The sequence below is a fragment of the Pipra filicauda genome, unplaced genomic scaffold, assembly GCF_003945595.2.
Source record: "Pipra filicauda isolate LSUMZ 115617 unplaced genomic scaffold, ASM394559v2 scaffold6_size6359152_pilon, whole genome shotgun sequence".
NCBI lineage: Eukaryota > Metazoa > Chordata > Aves > Passeriformes > Pipridae > Pipra > Pipra filicauda.
Genome location: NW_024104865.1, coordinates 3817240 through 3834488, shown reverse-complemented (window position 1 = coordinate 3834488; position 17249 = coordinate 3817240). Strand labels below are relative to the sequence as shown.

Genomic DNA, 17249 nt, shown 5'->3' with positions numbered 1-17249 from the left:
TTTAGCTAATAAAACAAGGCTAAGTAAATTGAATAGAAAATATAAAATTACATATGCTTTCCTTTTTAAACAAGTGTGAATTATTCTACACCCTTCCAAGCAACACTATGACACGCATTTGTCATTACTTTGCTTTCATCATTCAGAAACTTACAAGCTGCAATAAGTGTTTGTTTCTGCCTTCTACGTTCTAACCAGGTTATAGTGTCAGATCATACAACTTAATGAACTGCAGCACTTCTCTACTGTCTTCAATATATTCATACATTTTACAAATATCTTATTACTGAGATACAACAGACATATTCCTCTCTCTTTGAAGTTAACTTCTCACAAGAAGAGTCATTCAGACAGCTGCAAGACAGGACAACTTTGTTGAAATTAATCTATTTCAAAATCAGCAGTTAAAAATGTTTTCTTATCCAGTAGTATTTCTGAGAAAACTATTTGTAGCATGAAAAAGTGTGCAAAGCTTTGGTTTTGCTTTAGATTTTATGTTAATCTATTTTCCTTTCAGTTTTGAAGATTCACCAACTGAAGTAGAATGTAGTAAAATGACACTATAATAAGAAAACTGCAACTGCAACTAATTAATTTAAAGGCTAATACCCGGAACAAATGGGAAATTGTCTGTGCTGACTGAATAACCCAAGAGAATGTAAAACCTCTGGATCTTAAAGATGACCAATAAAGGTATTACATTTAGACTGAATGTTCAGACACTGGGGCAGACTAATAAACCTTGAACATATTTTCATTACATAAAATCGTCCCTCAAAATGCTCCTTAATTTCCTGAAATGAACTCTTACCCCTGTTTATAAAGTGGGGTAATATTTTCCCATAAAGAAAATGCTGACTTTAAAATCACAGTCTGGATAATGATTATGGAATACCAGAAAAGATTAGTCCTTTTCTAACAGCTGTTGTATTACATTTATAACCAATTCTAACCCTCTTCACTAAGTTTACAACAGATTACTACCTATACAGTGTAAAAAGAAGACTTAGAAAATGCATTTTCTTTGTAGGGAAGGAAATAAAGACAACTACAACTAAAATATTTGGGAAATACACTGGAAATGTATTATTTCATTGTTTTCTGAAATAGAGTTCTGATATCACAATGAAGACATTATGTAGTTCTAGAGAGAGGCTTTAAAAGGCTATTTCAGCTGCACTGGGGGAAAAGAAGCTTATGTAAAAAAGCTAAAAAAGGCAAAAACAGAAGTACCAGGGAAACCAGGAAGAATAAGGAGAAAATTTGATACTAGTTTTTATAAACACAAAACATATGCTTCTAAGTTTATAGCAATGTATGCCAAGTTTGAAAAACTGGTGGAATTCACCTGCTCTTTAACTTCATGCCCTCTTTTATATTGAAAGCTTGAGTCAGATGGAATGGATGATCCAAATAACATATCGCTGGCTAGGACCCCAAGTTAATAAACGAGGAAAACCTAACTGATGATTCACATGAAATACTTGTTTGCCTTATTAATTATTTGTTATGTAAAAATCAGTGCATCCTGCAGCAGTAGTTCATATGAAAACTGCTGTTGCTTACTGACTTCAAAAGCTTAAGCTTTTCATGAAAAAGGGATTCTGATGGATACAAAAATGTGAGAATTAAGATGACATTAATACCTACAGAAGCAGTTTCCTAGATTCCATCATACTCTTGGTGGATGAATTAGAATATATCTCCTTGAAGTTTTATTCTTTCCTTTCAAAATCAGTATTACTGTTATCTGGCTGCTGCAAACCAAAGGTCATTTTATACAATCTAATCCAAGGGTGAAAAATCATGCTACCACAAATCCCACTGGGGAAAAAAAAGTGAAATGGGCTGAAAACTGCTTGCTCCTCAATTATTGAAAAAGATAGTCCATATGTGACACTCCAAAATGCAATGAAAAACACAGTAAGCACTACAAGTGTTGCAAACCCTTTTTTTTTTTTTAAATACTACCTTCTGAGAAGCTTTTTATATTAAATCTGCATTTTTCAAAACAGTATTCAGATAGAAGCAGCTACAACTGAATGGTGCTAAATCACCATGGAATCTGACATTAAGATGGGTAGTACAAAGATGAACAACACCTCCGAAAATGACGCTGAGATGCGCTAGGAAATGACAGGCATGACAGGCATCTCTGGGAGAGCCTTTAGTATGGAACTATGGCATGGAATTAGTTCAGATGGCTTTCTCATTTTAAGTTCTCTACTTTGACTATTCTTTCAGGTAAGAAGTCTAGGGAGGCACCGTAACTCCTCATGAAGAAAATGAGCTGACAACAAACAAACTTGTCTATAACAAACAACAAACAAAAGCCTCCTGTGGTTGAACCCCAGCCAGCAACCAAGCCCCATACAGCCACCCGTCCACCCAGCAGGATGGGGACAGAATCAAAAGCAAAGAAACTAGAAAACTCATGGGTTGAGATAAAGACAGTTTAACAAGGAAAGCAAAATTAGGGTTATAAAAAGCTAATAGTCAACCAGTCAGCTTTAACTATGGAACCGGTTTTTACCAATAGAGTACTATGTTTTTGGAGATCATGCTTTTACATTGTCCTGAGGTATTTGCAGGATCTGCTGAACAAATCTAATGAAGCTTAGAAGGACAGCCTTAAGGAGAAGCACATAGCACATTTAATAAAAATATTAACAAATTTTATTAGTAAGCAACGCCAACAGTATGGTTGCTCTCTACACAACAGTCATTTCGAACTATTACATACAAACAAAACCCCTGTCTTTCTCCCCACCACCACTGCACTCTATAAATATGGGTTACACTGTCAAAAAATTCTAAACAACTTAAATTGAAGAATTACTTCAGTTACATTGTAGGGCACTGCAATGAAAAACAAAAGGCAACAGGTGAGTTTTTACAAAAGAAGGAATAGCAGAAATATTGAATTTTCTGTTGTTATCACCTATTTGTTTCTGAAAATGCTACCATTGGTGTGTGTATATGTACAGAAACTTGGGAATTGTTTTCTCTTTGAAATTACAGGTCAGCTCAAAAAACATTAGAAGCAGCCAAACATACAGAACATGACAAGAACACCAAGAAATAATAAAATAAAAGAGAAGTAAAACTACTTAAAATGTTTAGCTCACCTTTCCAACAGCAGCAGCCACTCTGTTGGTCTCCCCTGCTCTTTGCTTTCATTGCAGTGTCCAGCATTATGGCTGAAGGAATAGAGTACAGCAGAACCCCACTAATTTACCTTACTAATTCACATACCTCATAATCTGCACAAAAAAATCTGCCACTTTCCCAACTTCTTAGGCAAAATAAAAGTGAAAATCCTGTAGAGATGTCTTCTACCACTCACATCATATTTATAAATATGCTGCACAATATTGACTAGTACATTAGTCAGTATTACCATCAAAATGAAAACTAAACTAGCTTAATAAAGAAAATATGTTTCTTTAAAACATCATCATGTACCATGGCCCGACTTGCTCATTTTCAAACTTTGAAATTAACAAAATTAACTGCCCATCAGTGAATTAGGGAGACTCCATTGTACTTAAAATTGTAATTTCCTCATTGATATGCTTTTATCTACAATTTTCTTCAGATTGTTTGCATTTAGAATACAGTAACTACACTTAATTATGTCTTCATATATATTATAATTAGTGTCCTATCACTGTTTTAATTATTCAGACTTTCACTTTCAGAAGATTATATAGATTCACTTTAGTGTCTGACTTTTATTTTTTTCCTCCTCATAGTTGTTGGGTTTTTTTAAACGCAATACACAATACCAAGTGAAATTCAGCTCTGATATATTACTCCAATAATTAATGAAAACCTGACAGATTATCCCAAAAATCATAGATGTACACCTCTGCCTCAAGCCAAAAATCAGAACCTGAATCATTCCCAACTGCCTGTCTTTTAACATAATCAATAAATCACATGGCATTTCTGATCTGGAATAGTGTTTGTCAAGCTTAAAACAGTTACCAGGTCAGTGCAACTCCCATACTTCTCCAGAAGAAAAGAGAGCATACTACCACATTCAAGTATTCGAATTTCAACTGTGAAAAAATCTTACTGGTCTGACATCCCCACATGAGTTGGTAAATTGCCGTGCCAAGCCAAAATCCAGCATATAACACTTCCTACAGGTGCTAGGAAAACGTCCCATTGCGAAGTTTGACTAGGAAGAAAAACAAACACAGAGAGAGAATAGATACATAGACACAGGTTTCAATATGTTCATGTATTAATGCAGTAACACAATCATAGAAAATTCATATTCTACTCCTGCATCCTTCCTTCCATATTTTCACTTTTATCGAACTCTCATTAAATTTGAAGAAAACCTTGTTAAGAAAAAGAGACATCCAACTTAGCACATCTGAACAGTGGGCTATATTGTCTGACAAGATTGTCATCTTACTTTGTCACTTCGAATATATTAACTTCTAGCAAGCATTTTCGAACCATGTCACCCACTCACATATACTGATTTGGACATCACATATACTGATTTGGACATCACTACCAACCAAATTGCCAACAAATTCATCTAAACAAATGCACAAATATCGTATATGCAGAATACAAAATATGGGGTGCAAACTGCCTTTTCCTTCCACAGATGGGGAAAGAACCAGCTTTAAAAAAACCAGACAAACAAGCACAGAAAAACAACAAAAAGACCGACCAAACAGTGAAAACAGTGGAAAGTCAGTGAAAACTTACATAGGCAATTAATTCTAAAAAGCTTCAGTAAATTTTCTTATTTGCCCTAAGGATTAACATTCCGTGTTAGCCCTTTAAAAAAACCCACCACTATGATGTTTGAACATGTTGGTTGAATCAGTCTCAAGTCTCTCCCCATCAAATCCCCTTAAAATGGATTACATGATAAAAAAAAAAAAAAATAGAGCTAAAACCTAAGTTCTGTGAAATAGAATTGAAACCACACACCTGAGCAAACCGGAAGCTTAACACAATTAACCCTAGGAAAACTTCTTTTTCCATTAAGTGAAACAGTACTAGTAAATCTGAAATTCAGAACTGCTTCACTGTCTACAGTTGAGGGTAAAAACCAATCAAAACTATGAATTGAGTGTGATCGACATTATTCTTAAATGGAACAGAATTTTAGCATTCCCTAATTGATCACAAGGAAAAAAACCAACCAAGGACTTCAAGATTTCAGCTCAAAGCTTGCTTTTAGCACATAATCTGTCTAGAAGAGGAATAACAAAAGAATAAAAGAACTTGTATTTTCAAGCCATGAAAACTGCATACTAGAAAGGGATCATGTCTTCTTTTGCATTTTTGAGTCACAACATAACTCGTAAAGGGGAAGAAAAGTTACTTCTTCTATGAATCTAATATATTACCTCATAGTGCTGTTTATTCCCTCTCAACCTTTAAATTTTTGGGGGGTTTTTTCCTTCCCCTGATCAAACTCTCCATTTTCATCTTATTTGAGCCCACAAACTCCACCAAGATACAGCTAGACAACAAGATGTCCCCAATCCATCCTGCCAGCCATAAGGGAACACATCTCCCATTCAAAACTTGAATTGCTTTCATCATCAAATTCTTGAGCTCCAGCTAAGTTCTTCTCACCTATTTCACTTGACATTCACTGCCTCTATGCCCTTTCCCTATTAAATGAAGTCTTAAATGTAGATGGTTCAGGGAGAATACAAGTTTTATAAAGAGTTGCCAGGAAGAAGTGATGAAAATGAAAATTTCCTAATGCACAGAAACTTATCAGAGGTTTTAGGTAAGCATCATTCAGTTGACAGGAAGTTTAGCTACATATGTCAGATACAACCAGCCATATGTGCTTCTATTAGAAAACAAAAGATTTGCTTATTTTTTCTCATTTTTTTCTCATTTGCAAATTTTGACAGTTCAGAGTTCTAGTCATATTTTAAATACACAGCAATACTAAAAAGAGGTGGTGCAATTTCAGGAATAATGTCAAAACCAGAAAAAATAGCAAGAACAAAAGCTTGATACTATCCTCATGGCATGTTGAAAACAGATTTTATTAGATTTGCGCAATAAAAAAAAAGTTTTCTCTTACTGTCTGTCCTTCTTTTTCTTGTTTGTTAAGAATATATTAAATACAAAAAGATTGCTATTGAATGGCTTATAAATACACCCTGCAGTTAGTATCTATTCTTTTAGATTTATTATATGACAGTATTAATTGCCATTAGTCAAACACATTATATCATATCTCATGGCAAATACTCTTGATTACATGATGCTACAGATAAGAGTTGGAAGTTTTAACTACAGAAAATTGCAAGGAGGCCTAAATTAACTGGGGACAATGATGACAAGGACCAAAGTTACTGTTGTTGCATTCCAACATTAATTAATAGGAAAAAATCTGTCCTATCTGATGATTTAACCTTCAATTTTCTGTCATTTTTGCATTTTAGCATCTAGTATAGAACCTATTCTTATTTATGCAGCCATCTAATGACCACATCTTACTTGCCTGTTTTGATTTAATGGGCAGACTTACTGGTTTTATGTCCCTGTGCAGGAATCCCACAGAATGAATACTCTCAATAGATTCCAAAATCTGCTTCCCAAGCCGCAGAGTGGTACTAATGGTGAATGTTCCTCGAGATTGGCTCCGACGCAGGTCTGCCAAGTTCCGACCCTGATTAAATCAAAGGGACATTTTCATAAAAAAACACTAAAGCCAAGATTCACAAATGGTGTAAAGTCTTCCTACTTCTTTAGCTGTTCATGGATAACCATGGAATACTCTCAATACCTATTTAACATTCAAGGATAACACATTTCACCTAAATGTAATGACTATATATCCCCGAGTATCTCCAACACTAAATTTAGAATCTGGTTTTGAAAATATGAATCTTAGTATCACTCTATACATAGAACAAACTAATCTCTATTAGAAGACTAGTACAAACACTATTAGTTAACATTGTATCTGTGTCACACTTGAAAAAAAGCCACTGAAAAAACGCTCACAAAGACTTCTTTACGCTCACCTCTTCAAGGCAAAGTACATAATTTAATTATACATTGTATCGAATAGATGAAAAATATACTATGTAGGAAATGCAACCCCATGACATCACAAAACTGTTGGTCTGCCAAAATAACAGATGATCAACAGTATGAATTAGAGCACACTTTTCCTAGTATTCATATTCACCAAGATGACAAAGGACAGTAATCCCATAACCTTCAGTGCTAATCACCCGTTTTATCCCTTTTTACAGGAACAAGTCTTTCAGGAAAGTGAATTAAGTGTTTTCTTTTATGTGCAAAGAGTATTTTTTTCACTTTTATCAAAAAAGCCAACAAAATGCAGAGACAAATATAATACATTTTAGACTATCTTCAAGTGAAGACTTGAATGTAAATTATCTTAGAAGACATCACAGTTCACTCTTCATCCAGGTCTTTCTCAGGATGCAAGTTTTCTCCTTTTTGATGGAATTATGGAAAGGATATAAAAGGATAAAGATCAAAGGATATGCTCAATTTAGGTTTGCTCACTACTATGTGTTCATGATCTTTGGGGTATTTTTTTTAGTTAGGCATCCTCTAAAATTTTACTAGTATTTTCATATACGCTTGGCTAATAAACCAAAACACACAAGCAAACATTGAGCTCTGTTTGATACACTGACCTGCAACTGCATGACCACATAGTTAAATCTATCATTCCGTCCACATCCGATGAATCTACAGACATGATCTTTTCCTGAGAGAAAAAGAAGTAAATTAGCCACTAATAATGAAATTCTGTGGTTTATTCCTTTAAATACCTAGCAAATTACTTAAAAAGATAGCTATATTTCTTTAGAGATGTTCAATAAACTAAGTCCCCCACAATTCAACAGAAGTAAAACCAAACTTAGTTCTACCTGCAATTATACAAAAGATTTTTCCCATAATATATGAAGCTCTACCACAGCCATCACTCTTCCATAAGAAAAAATCTATGACAACATGCCTAAAGGTCCAAAAACTTGAGGCATTTTGGACTTGAGAAGGTTATTTTCCTACAAAGCTGATGGCTTGTTATAGACAATATTCCAAGCCACCACTTCTCTTTTCTATAAGCTGCAGCTGTCGTGATAAAAGAGAACAGTAGTAGTTACTTGTTGGCCTATGTTTTGTATTAAAAAACTGTAGGAAATATAATTCAACAAATCCAATTTATTAACATCTTTTTTCTAGAATACGATCTTTGCTATTTAGCTACAAAAGATAAATTCAGCTCAGGTACACTGAAACAGAGAAAAAAATATTATAGTTTTGTTTAAGCCAATTTTCTGTAAAGCCTCCTCCTGGTCCTAGGAGCAAACTGCAGAGGAGATGAAGACTAGTCAAAAATAATCTCCTTACTATCCTGCAGTTGTAAGTCAAAACATAAGACTCCCCAGTAAATAAAGAGAAAAAGGCAAGCCAAAGACTACAGTAGGGAAACAGAAGGGGAATACAAATTCATTGTCATTTTGACACCTGTGTTCCTTGACTGGGAGAGAAGCTGGAACCCCTTATGACCCCACTCTGTGACAGAACAGGGAACCGTAGGGTTTAAGTCCCTCAGGCCATTTACCCTTCCTTTCTGACACCGTGGAAGCTACAGCCAATAGAAAGCTGATGGTCTCAGGTGCTTACTAAAGATGTGTAAAATTTGTGTCATCTAAGGTTTCTTTCATGAATTTCTTTACCCTTAGGATTACCAGACTGTCATAAAGGGGGGGAGGGGGGGGGGGGGGGGGGGGGAAGTTAAAAAAAAAAGTGAAAGGAAAAAGTCAATTAAAAAAATCCAAAAAACCCATTACTTTTTTTCAAACGACCCTTGTGGCTAGCTACAGATCTGGGGAGACTTTTTGCTACTACTGCAATCACTGCACTCATAGGTCCATCAAAACTCTACTTGACCCTATAGCTTCTGAATATTCTCACTTCACTTGACAGAAGAGTGGCTGACTGTTTATTGCTTCCTCAGGAAGCTTCCTGCCACATACAATTAAGTCAGGTAGGCCCATTTAAACAAAGAAAATGTTACAGGATTCACCAAAATAATATATATTAAAAGAAATCTCTACAATTTCTGCAAATACATAAGTACTAAGCTATTAAGTATCACTACTTTTCCTCCACTTTTTCCTTCCACCCATTCATTTAAGTAAGACAGGCGGTATTACAGACAGTATAATTTTATGAAAAAAAAAGACTTGGCAGCAAATTTGTCAAGATGAAATTTTGTATATTCATTGCTGCAGTTTCCAGTTAATGAAGTCTCATCTCAAATATTTATGATTCATTTTACATCCACTGTGGGTATGCTGAAGGAACATCTTCAGAGAAATGTATATTAGTCAGATTTTATCTGTCAAATTCAGCAAATGTCTAAAATGTGGTTTGGTCAGAGAAATTCCACTTTAACTGGAGCATCAATTCAGTTTGTGTGGTAAATTCTCTGGAAACTAAACTTCTATAAAAACCTGAGGAAAGAGTAAAGAGAAGTGAGGCCGGTACACCTTATTCAAACAGAATGATCCTCCACCACTCCAGTGAGGCTACAGACACCTACTAGAGCCTTCCACATACTCCTTTTCCCTCAGCAAGAAAACAGTATTTTCTCACACTTGTGAGCTACACAGCTGGGGTGCAGGGGGAGAAGATGACAGTAATAGGCTGCAGAAACAACTACGCCCTTAAAAAACCTCCTAGGGAGGGTAGGAAGCCTACACATCATTCCCCAGGCTGCTGCAGTGTATCACTGCAGTGAGCTCTAGAGCCTACACCAAGCACAGCCCATCACCAAACTGTGCTTGGGAGCTGTAAATGAGTGAGGGAGAAGTCTGTAAGGTTGTGTGAGACGGAAACCAACTGAGTGAGTCTCACTCTCACTGAGTGAGACGTGATAAATCTGTCTCCTCCCATCTGACTGTGGGAACAGATGGCCTAACAACATGGTTAAACAAAACAACCATCTGTTGCAGCAGAGTTCTTTTTCTTAAAAAAAAAGGAAAACCAGGGAGCTTAAAGAGTTAAACAGTATTCTGCAACACTAATTACGAGAGAGAAGGGGGAAAAAAAAATTTAAGATGTAATTGATGACTAAGCTGTAATAAACGGCCACATCAGAGAACATACTCCTCCTTCATAATTAAGAGAGAAGTCATACAACTACTCACATATTTAAGCATGTTTTGCTAGGTCAGAGTCTTAAAAGAGCTTCTGTGAAGCTTTTCACTGTTCACTGTACTGTACCCACAAAGTTATTACTCATTTTACCCACGTAATGAATGACCACGCTGTTTTAATTTTCAAAATTTCTGAAAGTTAAGAATGATAAAAAATAGTATATCCCTGCACTTCTGCCAACTGCTGTTCTCATTTCAGATTCTAATACAGATACACTCAAAAGCATGTTTATAACCCTAAGAATGTGCCTACCTCTAGTAAAGACTGGAAGAGCTGTTCTGCTTGATTGAGACATATTACACCTCTTTATTTATTTTTTTCCTAAAAGCCTGTTTTTTCGTAACTTTCCCAGAAATTGTACAATTTTTTTTTTAAAATCAGATCTACACATCAAGAGAATTCTGAATGACTCTGTCAGCTCATGTCTCTCGTTGCATATGATTCATAGATCAAACTTTCCAATTATTTGCAAGAAAAAGGATTTTCATGACGATTATATTCTTTCCTCTAGGTCCAAGGTAACTAGAACACCTTGAAAGTAAGAGAACATAAGCCCTTTGAGAAAAGGAAAATAATTATATACATACATAAATACATACACACACTTGCCAAAAAGGGATAGAAGAACAAGATAAAAGTTGTTCTCAGAGGATGTACTCTATTAGAAGGTTATTACAAAAATATCCTAAAAGAACTGTTTACAATTTCACCTGTTCTGAATCTACATTGAAAAAAATTGTCAAAAATAAGACAAATTTCTACATGGTAAATGAAGCATTTAATAAAAAATTAATCTTCCAGAAACAATTATAACATTGTTTTCTACTCCCCATTTTCATCCATTTTTCTTGATTTTCTCTATGCTTCTAATTTTTGGATTTTCCATACTGAAAACTTGGGAAGGTAAAGAAATTAGCGGAAAAGGCTCCTAGGAGCAAAGATTTTATGTAAAACATAAAATGGTTTCTACCATAATCTTATTTAATAAAAATCCTTTCAGTATGGATAAAAATAGGTGCATGTAAAAATAAAGTTCTCTATCTGTGCCAGCTATAAACCTCAGTATATGCAAAAGTTTCACCTTTGACCTGCTTCTTCCCTGTAGTTGCTTTCCTGATCACCTACTATATTTCCTGTCTTAAACCAGAGCAGTAACAGTGTTAAGTGTGGAACTTCCACAGCAATGACTAAAGGTCACTTCCAGTGTTATTATCATGAGATCACTAACTTCTTTTAGGGTTTTTTTTAACTGTGCAACAGAATAAAAAGATATAAAAACTAAGAAATAATATATTTAGATTGTTTACTCATAAGAAAGGTTGTAAAAAGAGCTCCTTCTAAAGATCTCATGCAAAATTTGAGTTTCAGTTATATAAAAGCTTCTAATCATTGTTTGCCCAAAGAAATAATACTGAGAAAACAAATAACTGAAATATTTATTCAGTTTATATATTATGTGGATTATTTGTCTCAGTGGATTTGTTGTTCAGGTGTTTCATTGTTCTGTTCTTTTTATCTAGGCAACATTTACCATGGTTCAACAGAACCAAAGACTCTACTGTAGGAAGATTTGGGCTGCTAAAGGAATTATAATGTTCCTATCAGTCTTCCTTTGGGAGTATAACTTCTGAAACGCCCTACAGCAATTATTCACATATCAATATTTTATTACTACAGCAAATATTTTTTTTCAAAAATATTTCAAAAGGTAAAAAAGTTTTTACTAAGAAAAAAATCATTTTTCTAACACCTTAACTCAAAATTGACTATTCTTTGCAGTAGAAACTTACAATGCGCTCCAGTTACGCAGCCATATATAAGGTCATATTTTTATAAATACACTGGCATTGTAGTGCTACCAAAGTCCAATATTTTATTTCAGACCTACTCTTTTCCTTATTGCTTCAGCTATACCATTTTAAAGACTCTGAGTTTTGTAAAAATAGAATCGAGCTCATGTGTGCAGGAAAAAAAAAAAAATTAATTCAGAGCATTAAAAAACTCTGGAGTTACAGAGTATTTGGTTATTCAAAACTCACTATCTTTAAGATAATTTCTTTCAAGAATGCTGACAAATGTTCTCTAAACTTACAATTGGCAATACTGAAATTTACTACTCATCTCTGGACAAGAAACTCTAACATTCAAACAAAACTAAAATGCAGTCCTTGAATCTCCTTGCTCGATTATATAATACTAGATTTTTTTGTGAAATTCTTTAAACAGACCAACGTAGGAGCAGTTTGTTAACATTATAACATGTGACATGCTTGCCTCTTGAATCTATAGAAGCTGTCAATTACTGCTGCAGTGTGACCTTTACAGCACATTAGGCAGCACCATATGTCATCCAGATTTTGTTTTATTCAAACCAGGAGTTTGGAAAAATTGGGCTGCTGACAGGAACACATGTATTATTCAAAATCTTCCAGATTAAAAACAAAAGATTTTAAAGAAAAAGTCTCCCTTTAAGCTCTTTCAATAATCTTGTGTTGTGAAAAGCAATGAAGAGAAGCAATTGCATATTTCTCTGTATTGATAGCTTCAGACATTAAAGTATTTAAATGTATATAAAAAGTGACTATTCAAATTCTGATTCAAGGAACTGACCCCTAAAAGTATTTCAGGATTTTACATGTCAGTATTTTTTTCCTACAAGTTACAGTAATTTAAAGTTGGAGGTTACGTTTGTTCATGGGGACTTTTTGAAAATGTTTCCCATTTTGACACTAGAATTCTTCATTTTATTTTCATGTCATCCCAAATCAAAGAAAAAGTTAATTGTAGCAAGACTTTCAGAATCTGAAAGAGCTTCTATTCCACTCGTTATAACCATTTAGCAGTAATCCGCAGAATGTGAGAAATATTTGCTCAAACTATAACTATATAAGAGATTATAATGATTTTTGAAAGAAGACACACTGACATTCTACTTCTGGCACATCCAAGGTACAGCCTTACCTTGCAGCTTTTTCAACACAGCTACTTCCATTTTCAGTACTTGCTTTGGCTGCTGAGCTGATTCGACTTTCAGTGCAACATTTTCCCGAGTAAGCAAGTCCAGTGCATCGTAAATTTCTCCAAATCCTCCACCTCCTATTTTCCTCAACTATATGGGGGAGGGAGAAGGAACAAAAGTATATTTTAAAGAGGGGAGAAGAAAAGAAACAAAACGTCTATTCTTCTTTGTACCGCCTGTCATACTGCAAACACTGTTGTTTTACAAATAGATTTTAAAGTAACATAATCATATCCTTCAGGACAGTATAAAAGAGCTACTGAATAATCTACAAAGGTATGGCTAACCACAGTTTGAAAGAGAACACACCTGATCTCTATCCGCACTAAACTTCCTGTATGTAATACAATAGAAGAGTGCACTAGTATTCCCAGCATGAATCTGAGCTGTCAGTGTGCTGAATAAAGTCTTTCCTCAAATAGTCACATACTACCCAGAGACCTTCAAATACAAGTGCATTGTGACATTTTTAAAATATGCCATCTTCTTCACTTTTCAGAAATGCACACACTGAATACTGAAGTTATACAAGTTCTTGGACTCCTGAAAAGAGACAGCGTTTTCTATTATCTGAAGTAACTTACACACAACAGCTATATCAATAAATTATATGAAATGGCTAAGATTATCTTTGAATACACATTTCAAATGTTACTCACATTTAAATGGTTCACCAATACCATTCTTATTAACAGGCATATTAAAGAAACTTGCAGCACTGAAAGTTTCATCTGTGCTAGGACAGGTAAAAAGAATGCTCATGGCACATTAATTAGTTTGCACTACATTCAGAGCAAATATTACTAGTTGTGTTTCCACTCTGCTTTAACTGTTCACGGGAAATAGACACTTGTCTGGTTTTCAGTATCAGAAAATAAACTTGAAGTATCAGAAAATAAACTTGAAGAAAACAGGACTTACATTTGCATGCATCAGACAACTGAGTAGTTTTGTGAATGGTGATATATTAGTATGCTGGTATCTATTTATTAATGTTATTTCATGTAATACTTCTATATGGCTATCTCCCCCATAGCTAACATCCTAAAACTGATAAAATAGAAGAGCAGACAAAAAGAACTTACTCTAAGACTGACGTGTTTTTCAAAATGTCATCTGAAAACATACGGTTACTAACTTTATATGACTACACTGTACTAAATGTCATCTAAACATTCTGGGGTTCTAGAGAGCACCAATGTGCTGACCTGTCTTCAGATTCTGAAAATACATCTAATGTCTCCTAATCCAGACAATCAGATATCTGACTGAAAAACGTTTTTTAAAATACCCTAGGTCCCTATGAATAAGGAAGAAGGTAACAGATAAAATACTCATGTTGTTTACCTGCCTTTTTCATTGCATGGAATTTTTATTCTGTATTATTACAACAATATTCAGTATTTCATCATGCATGTTCTGTCCTGAGGACCTTCTACCATTGCAAACAACAGCTATTTCAATATTCTTAAGATGAGGAAAATATGGTCCAAGATATGTAGCATTATCTGCATTACTCACTTCTGGACAATTCACTGCCAGTTTTAAAACAAGATAGACAGCACACCACATTTTCCGACCTACAGAACTAACCCACCTAATTATTTCCTTCTAGTGCACACTAGCTGCTAGCAAATGCAGTCTCCTCTTCTCCACAGGCTATATACTTTCTCTGAAGCAGGGTAACATGCATCCTACCAACCCAGGCTTAAGCTCAATTCTCTTTAACCTGCATCTTTCAAGAATCTAGGTTGAATGCTATAATAATGACAAACCGTGAGAAACGGTAACCTTTCAAGTCCCATGAAATACTCAGTATACCTTGGTTACATTTAGATGTATTTAATGTATGCAGTGTTAGTCCTTACAGAAAGGAAAGAGATCTGTCATATCCAAATACTGGGAAAAACAGAATTACGTATATGTATATACATTTTTTAAAAAAAAAAATCTATGTTATCAATGTGTATCTCTCAAAGATGTAGTTTTGTGACTAATTTGGCCATTTTAAGTCTGCACTTTTCTGTTCCACTTCTTGGTCTGGTAGTACCATTATCTTGACTGAGCTATGAGCTACTAATAAGGCTTCAACAATTAAACACAGGAATCGATCTGCCTATAGTCTTTAGCATAAGTTACCCACAGGAAATATTTGGCACTTTTCTACGTGTAATACTTGAACTGGAAAACACGTAAGAGAAAAGGTACAATCATATGAGATGAACTACAGCCTACTCTCAACATTTTCCAGAAGATATCTATCTCATCATCAGTCTACATTACATAGGAAAGAAAATAAACTTGAAGAAAATAGGACTTACATTTGCATGCATCAGACAACTGAGCAGTTTTGTGAATGGTGATATATTAGTATGCTGGTATCTATTTATTAATGGTATTTTATTCTACTTGACCTGATTCAAGACTACGCTTTTAGTTTTTTCTTCAATGCAGTATTAAGACGAAATATAAGAAGGTATTTTACAAATACTTATACTCCAGAGGTAGCTCTTTAGGTTCTATTTACACAAAAGGAAATATAAAGGTTTCCTACACAAAGCTATTGGCTTCCTGCCTATTTAAAAGGAAGACAGAACACAAGACAGGTGAAATTATTTTCTCTATATGAAGTTGAAATGAATGATGAATCTGTATCTTCTATGTTCCTTCTCACAGTTTAAACAAAATCTTGAAACATGAGAGTAATATAAAGCAAAGATGGTGCAAGTGATTCAGAATCCATTCACAGCCTACTAAACACACAGAGATACTCCAAATGCTCTATTGTGAACTGCCTTTTTTTTTTTAATTTTAAGCAAAAAAGAATAAAGTCATCAGGGGAATGGAGAAGGAACTATGAGAAAACCTGTTTTCCCTATCAAAAATAGCTTCAAATGGATACTATTTTCCTCAAGATGAAAATCAAGGATATGAACACCAAAAGGAAATAGAGCTATTTATGGAAAAACCAATGCTGGCACACAGTCAAATGAATATAAATCAGCCGGGAATAAATCTATGCTACAAAATCCAACAGATAAAAGGAAGAGCAGCAAAGTCCTGAAAGATCTTCATATAAAGCAGGAATATGTCTCACAAACTTGCTAGTTTCATGAGGGTGTCTGACTGATCTCCAAAATGGAGTAACACAATCACTGCTTGACTAGATTCAATATACTAACAGGATTCTTCTAGTTGTGTTCTGAACAGGCACTAAATTGGGATTTAAGAGCTTCCCTAGGTACTTACCAGGAAAAAAAATAAACCACCTTAAATCCCCATAGCTTCTTTTAAAAGTAGGATAAGAGAAACAAGTGGTTTTAAAGCACATTCACCATTTAATGCTGAATTAATCACCAATTAAGCAAAATACATCTCACAAGAGTTTTCAAACCAATTTCAAAGCACAATCTAATTCTTTTTAAAAAATGTGTTTTAAAGAAGAAAAAGAATTGCAGGAAGGCATACTCACCACCTTCCATCTTTCTTTGACCAATATTCCCACACTGAGGATATCAGGCTGCTCCCCTCCTCCACTCATTGCAACCTCCTGAGGTGATGGAGCTGCTATACAAAGTCTAAGGCAGTAGAAACCATCCAGATCCTAGGAGTGGCTTCCATTTAACCAGTCACTGCAGAAACAGAGCAGAAGATGGGATTTCAGTGATTAACAGACTAACATGAAATACAGAAAAAGTTGTGTTTCTCATCCAGCACCTTAACTAGTTTTTGTATCCCATAGTGTCCAGTGTTGAAATTCTAGACAAACAGCTTCCAGTACAGAAAAAAGTTTTTTACTTGCTCTCACTCAAACCTCCAATTCCAATCTCAAAATGTAACAAACAAATATAAACATTTCCACAATTATATTCTATAAGCAGTTTCAAAATGTTGCAAAGCATAATTGCATTTAAACTTAATTTTAATAACAACTTTTTAAATCTAATTATTTACCAAATAGTTGTTTAAATAATTAATAGTAATATATAATAAACTTAAAATAATATTAACCAAA

At 34.5% G+C, this 17249-nt stretch overlaps 1 protein-coding gene across 5 annotated transcripts in view; it reads right to left on the bottom strand.

The window, feature by feature from the left end:
- TTBK2 (tau tubulin kinase 2) overlaps nucleotides 1-17249 on the bottom strand; it is an 84998-nt gene that overhangs the window by 47316 nt on the left and 20433 nt on the right. For 4 of the 5 annotated variants that reach the window (XR_005566369.1, XM_027748655.2, XM_027748691.2 and 1 more), the window contains exons 2-6: nucleotides 16707-16866; nucleotides 13177-13324; nucleotides 7680-7753; nucleotides 6533-6673; nucleotides 4082-4186 (exon numbers count right to left, since the gene is read on the bottom strand). Coding sequence is in view for 3 of the 5 variants with exons in the window: in XM_027748655.2 (XP_027604456.2) it covers nucleotides 4082-4186; nucleotides 6533-6673; nucleotides 7680-7753; nucleotides 13177-13324; nucleotides 16707-16775 (537 nt within the window). In the remaining 2 variants the exon portion in view is untranslated. Of the gene's footprint in view, nucleotides 1-3128; nucleotides 3201-4081; nucleotides 4187-6532; nucleotides 6674-7679; nucleotides 7754-13176; nucleotides 13325-16706; nucleotides 16867-17249 lie in introns of those variants that run through there. The other variant, XM_027748698.2, reaches the window with a different exon arrangement.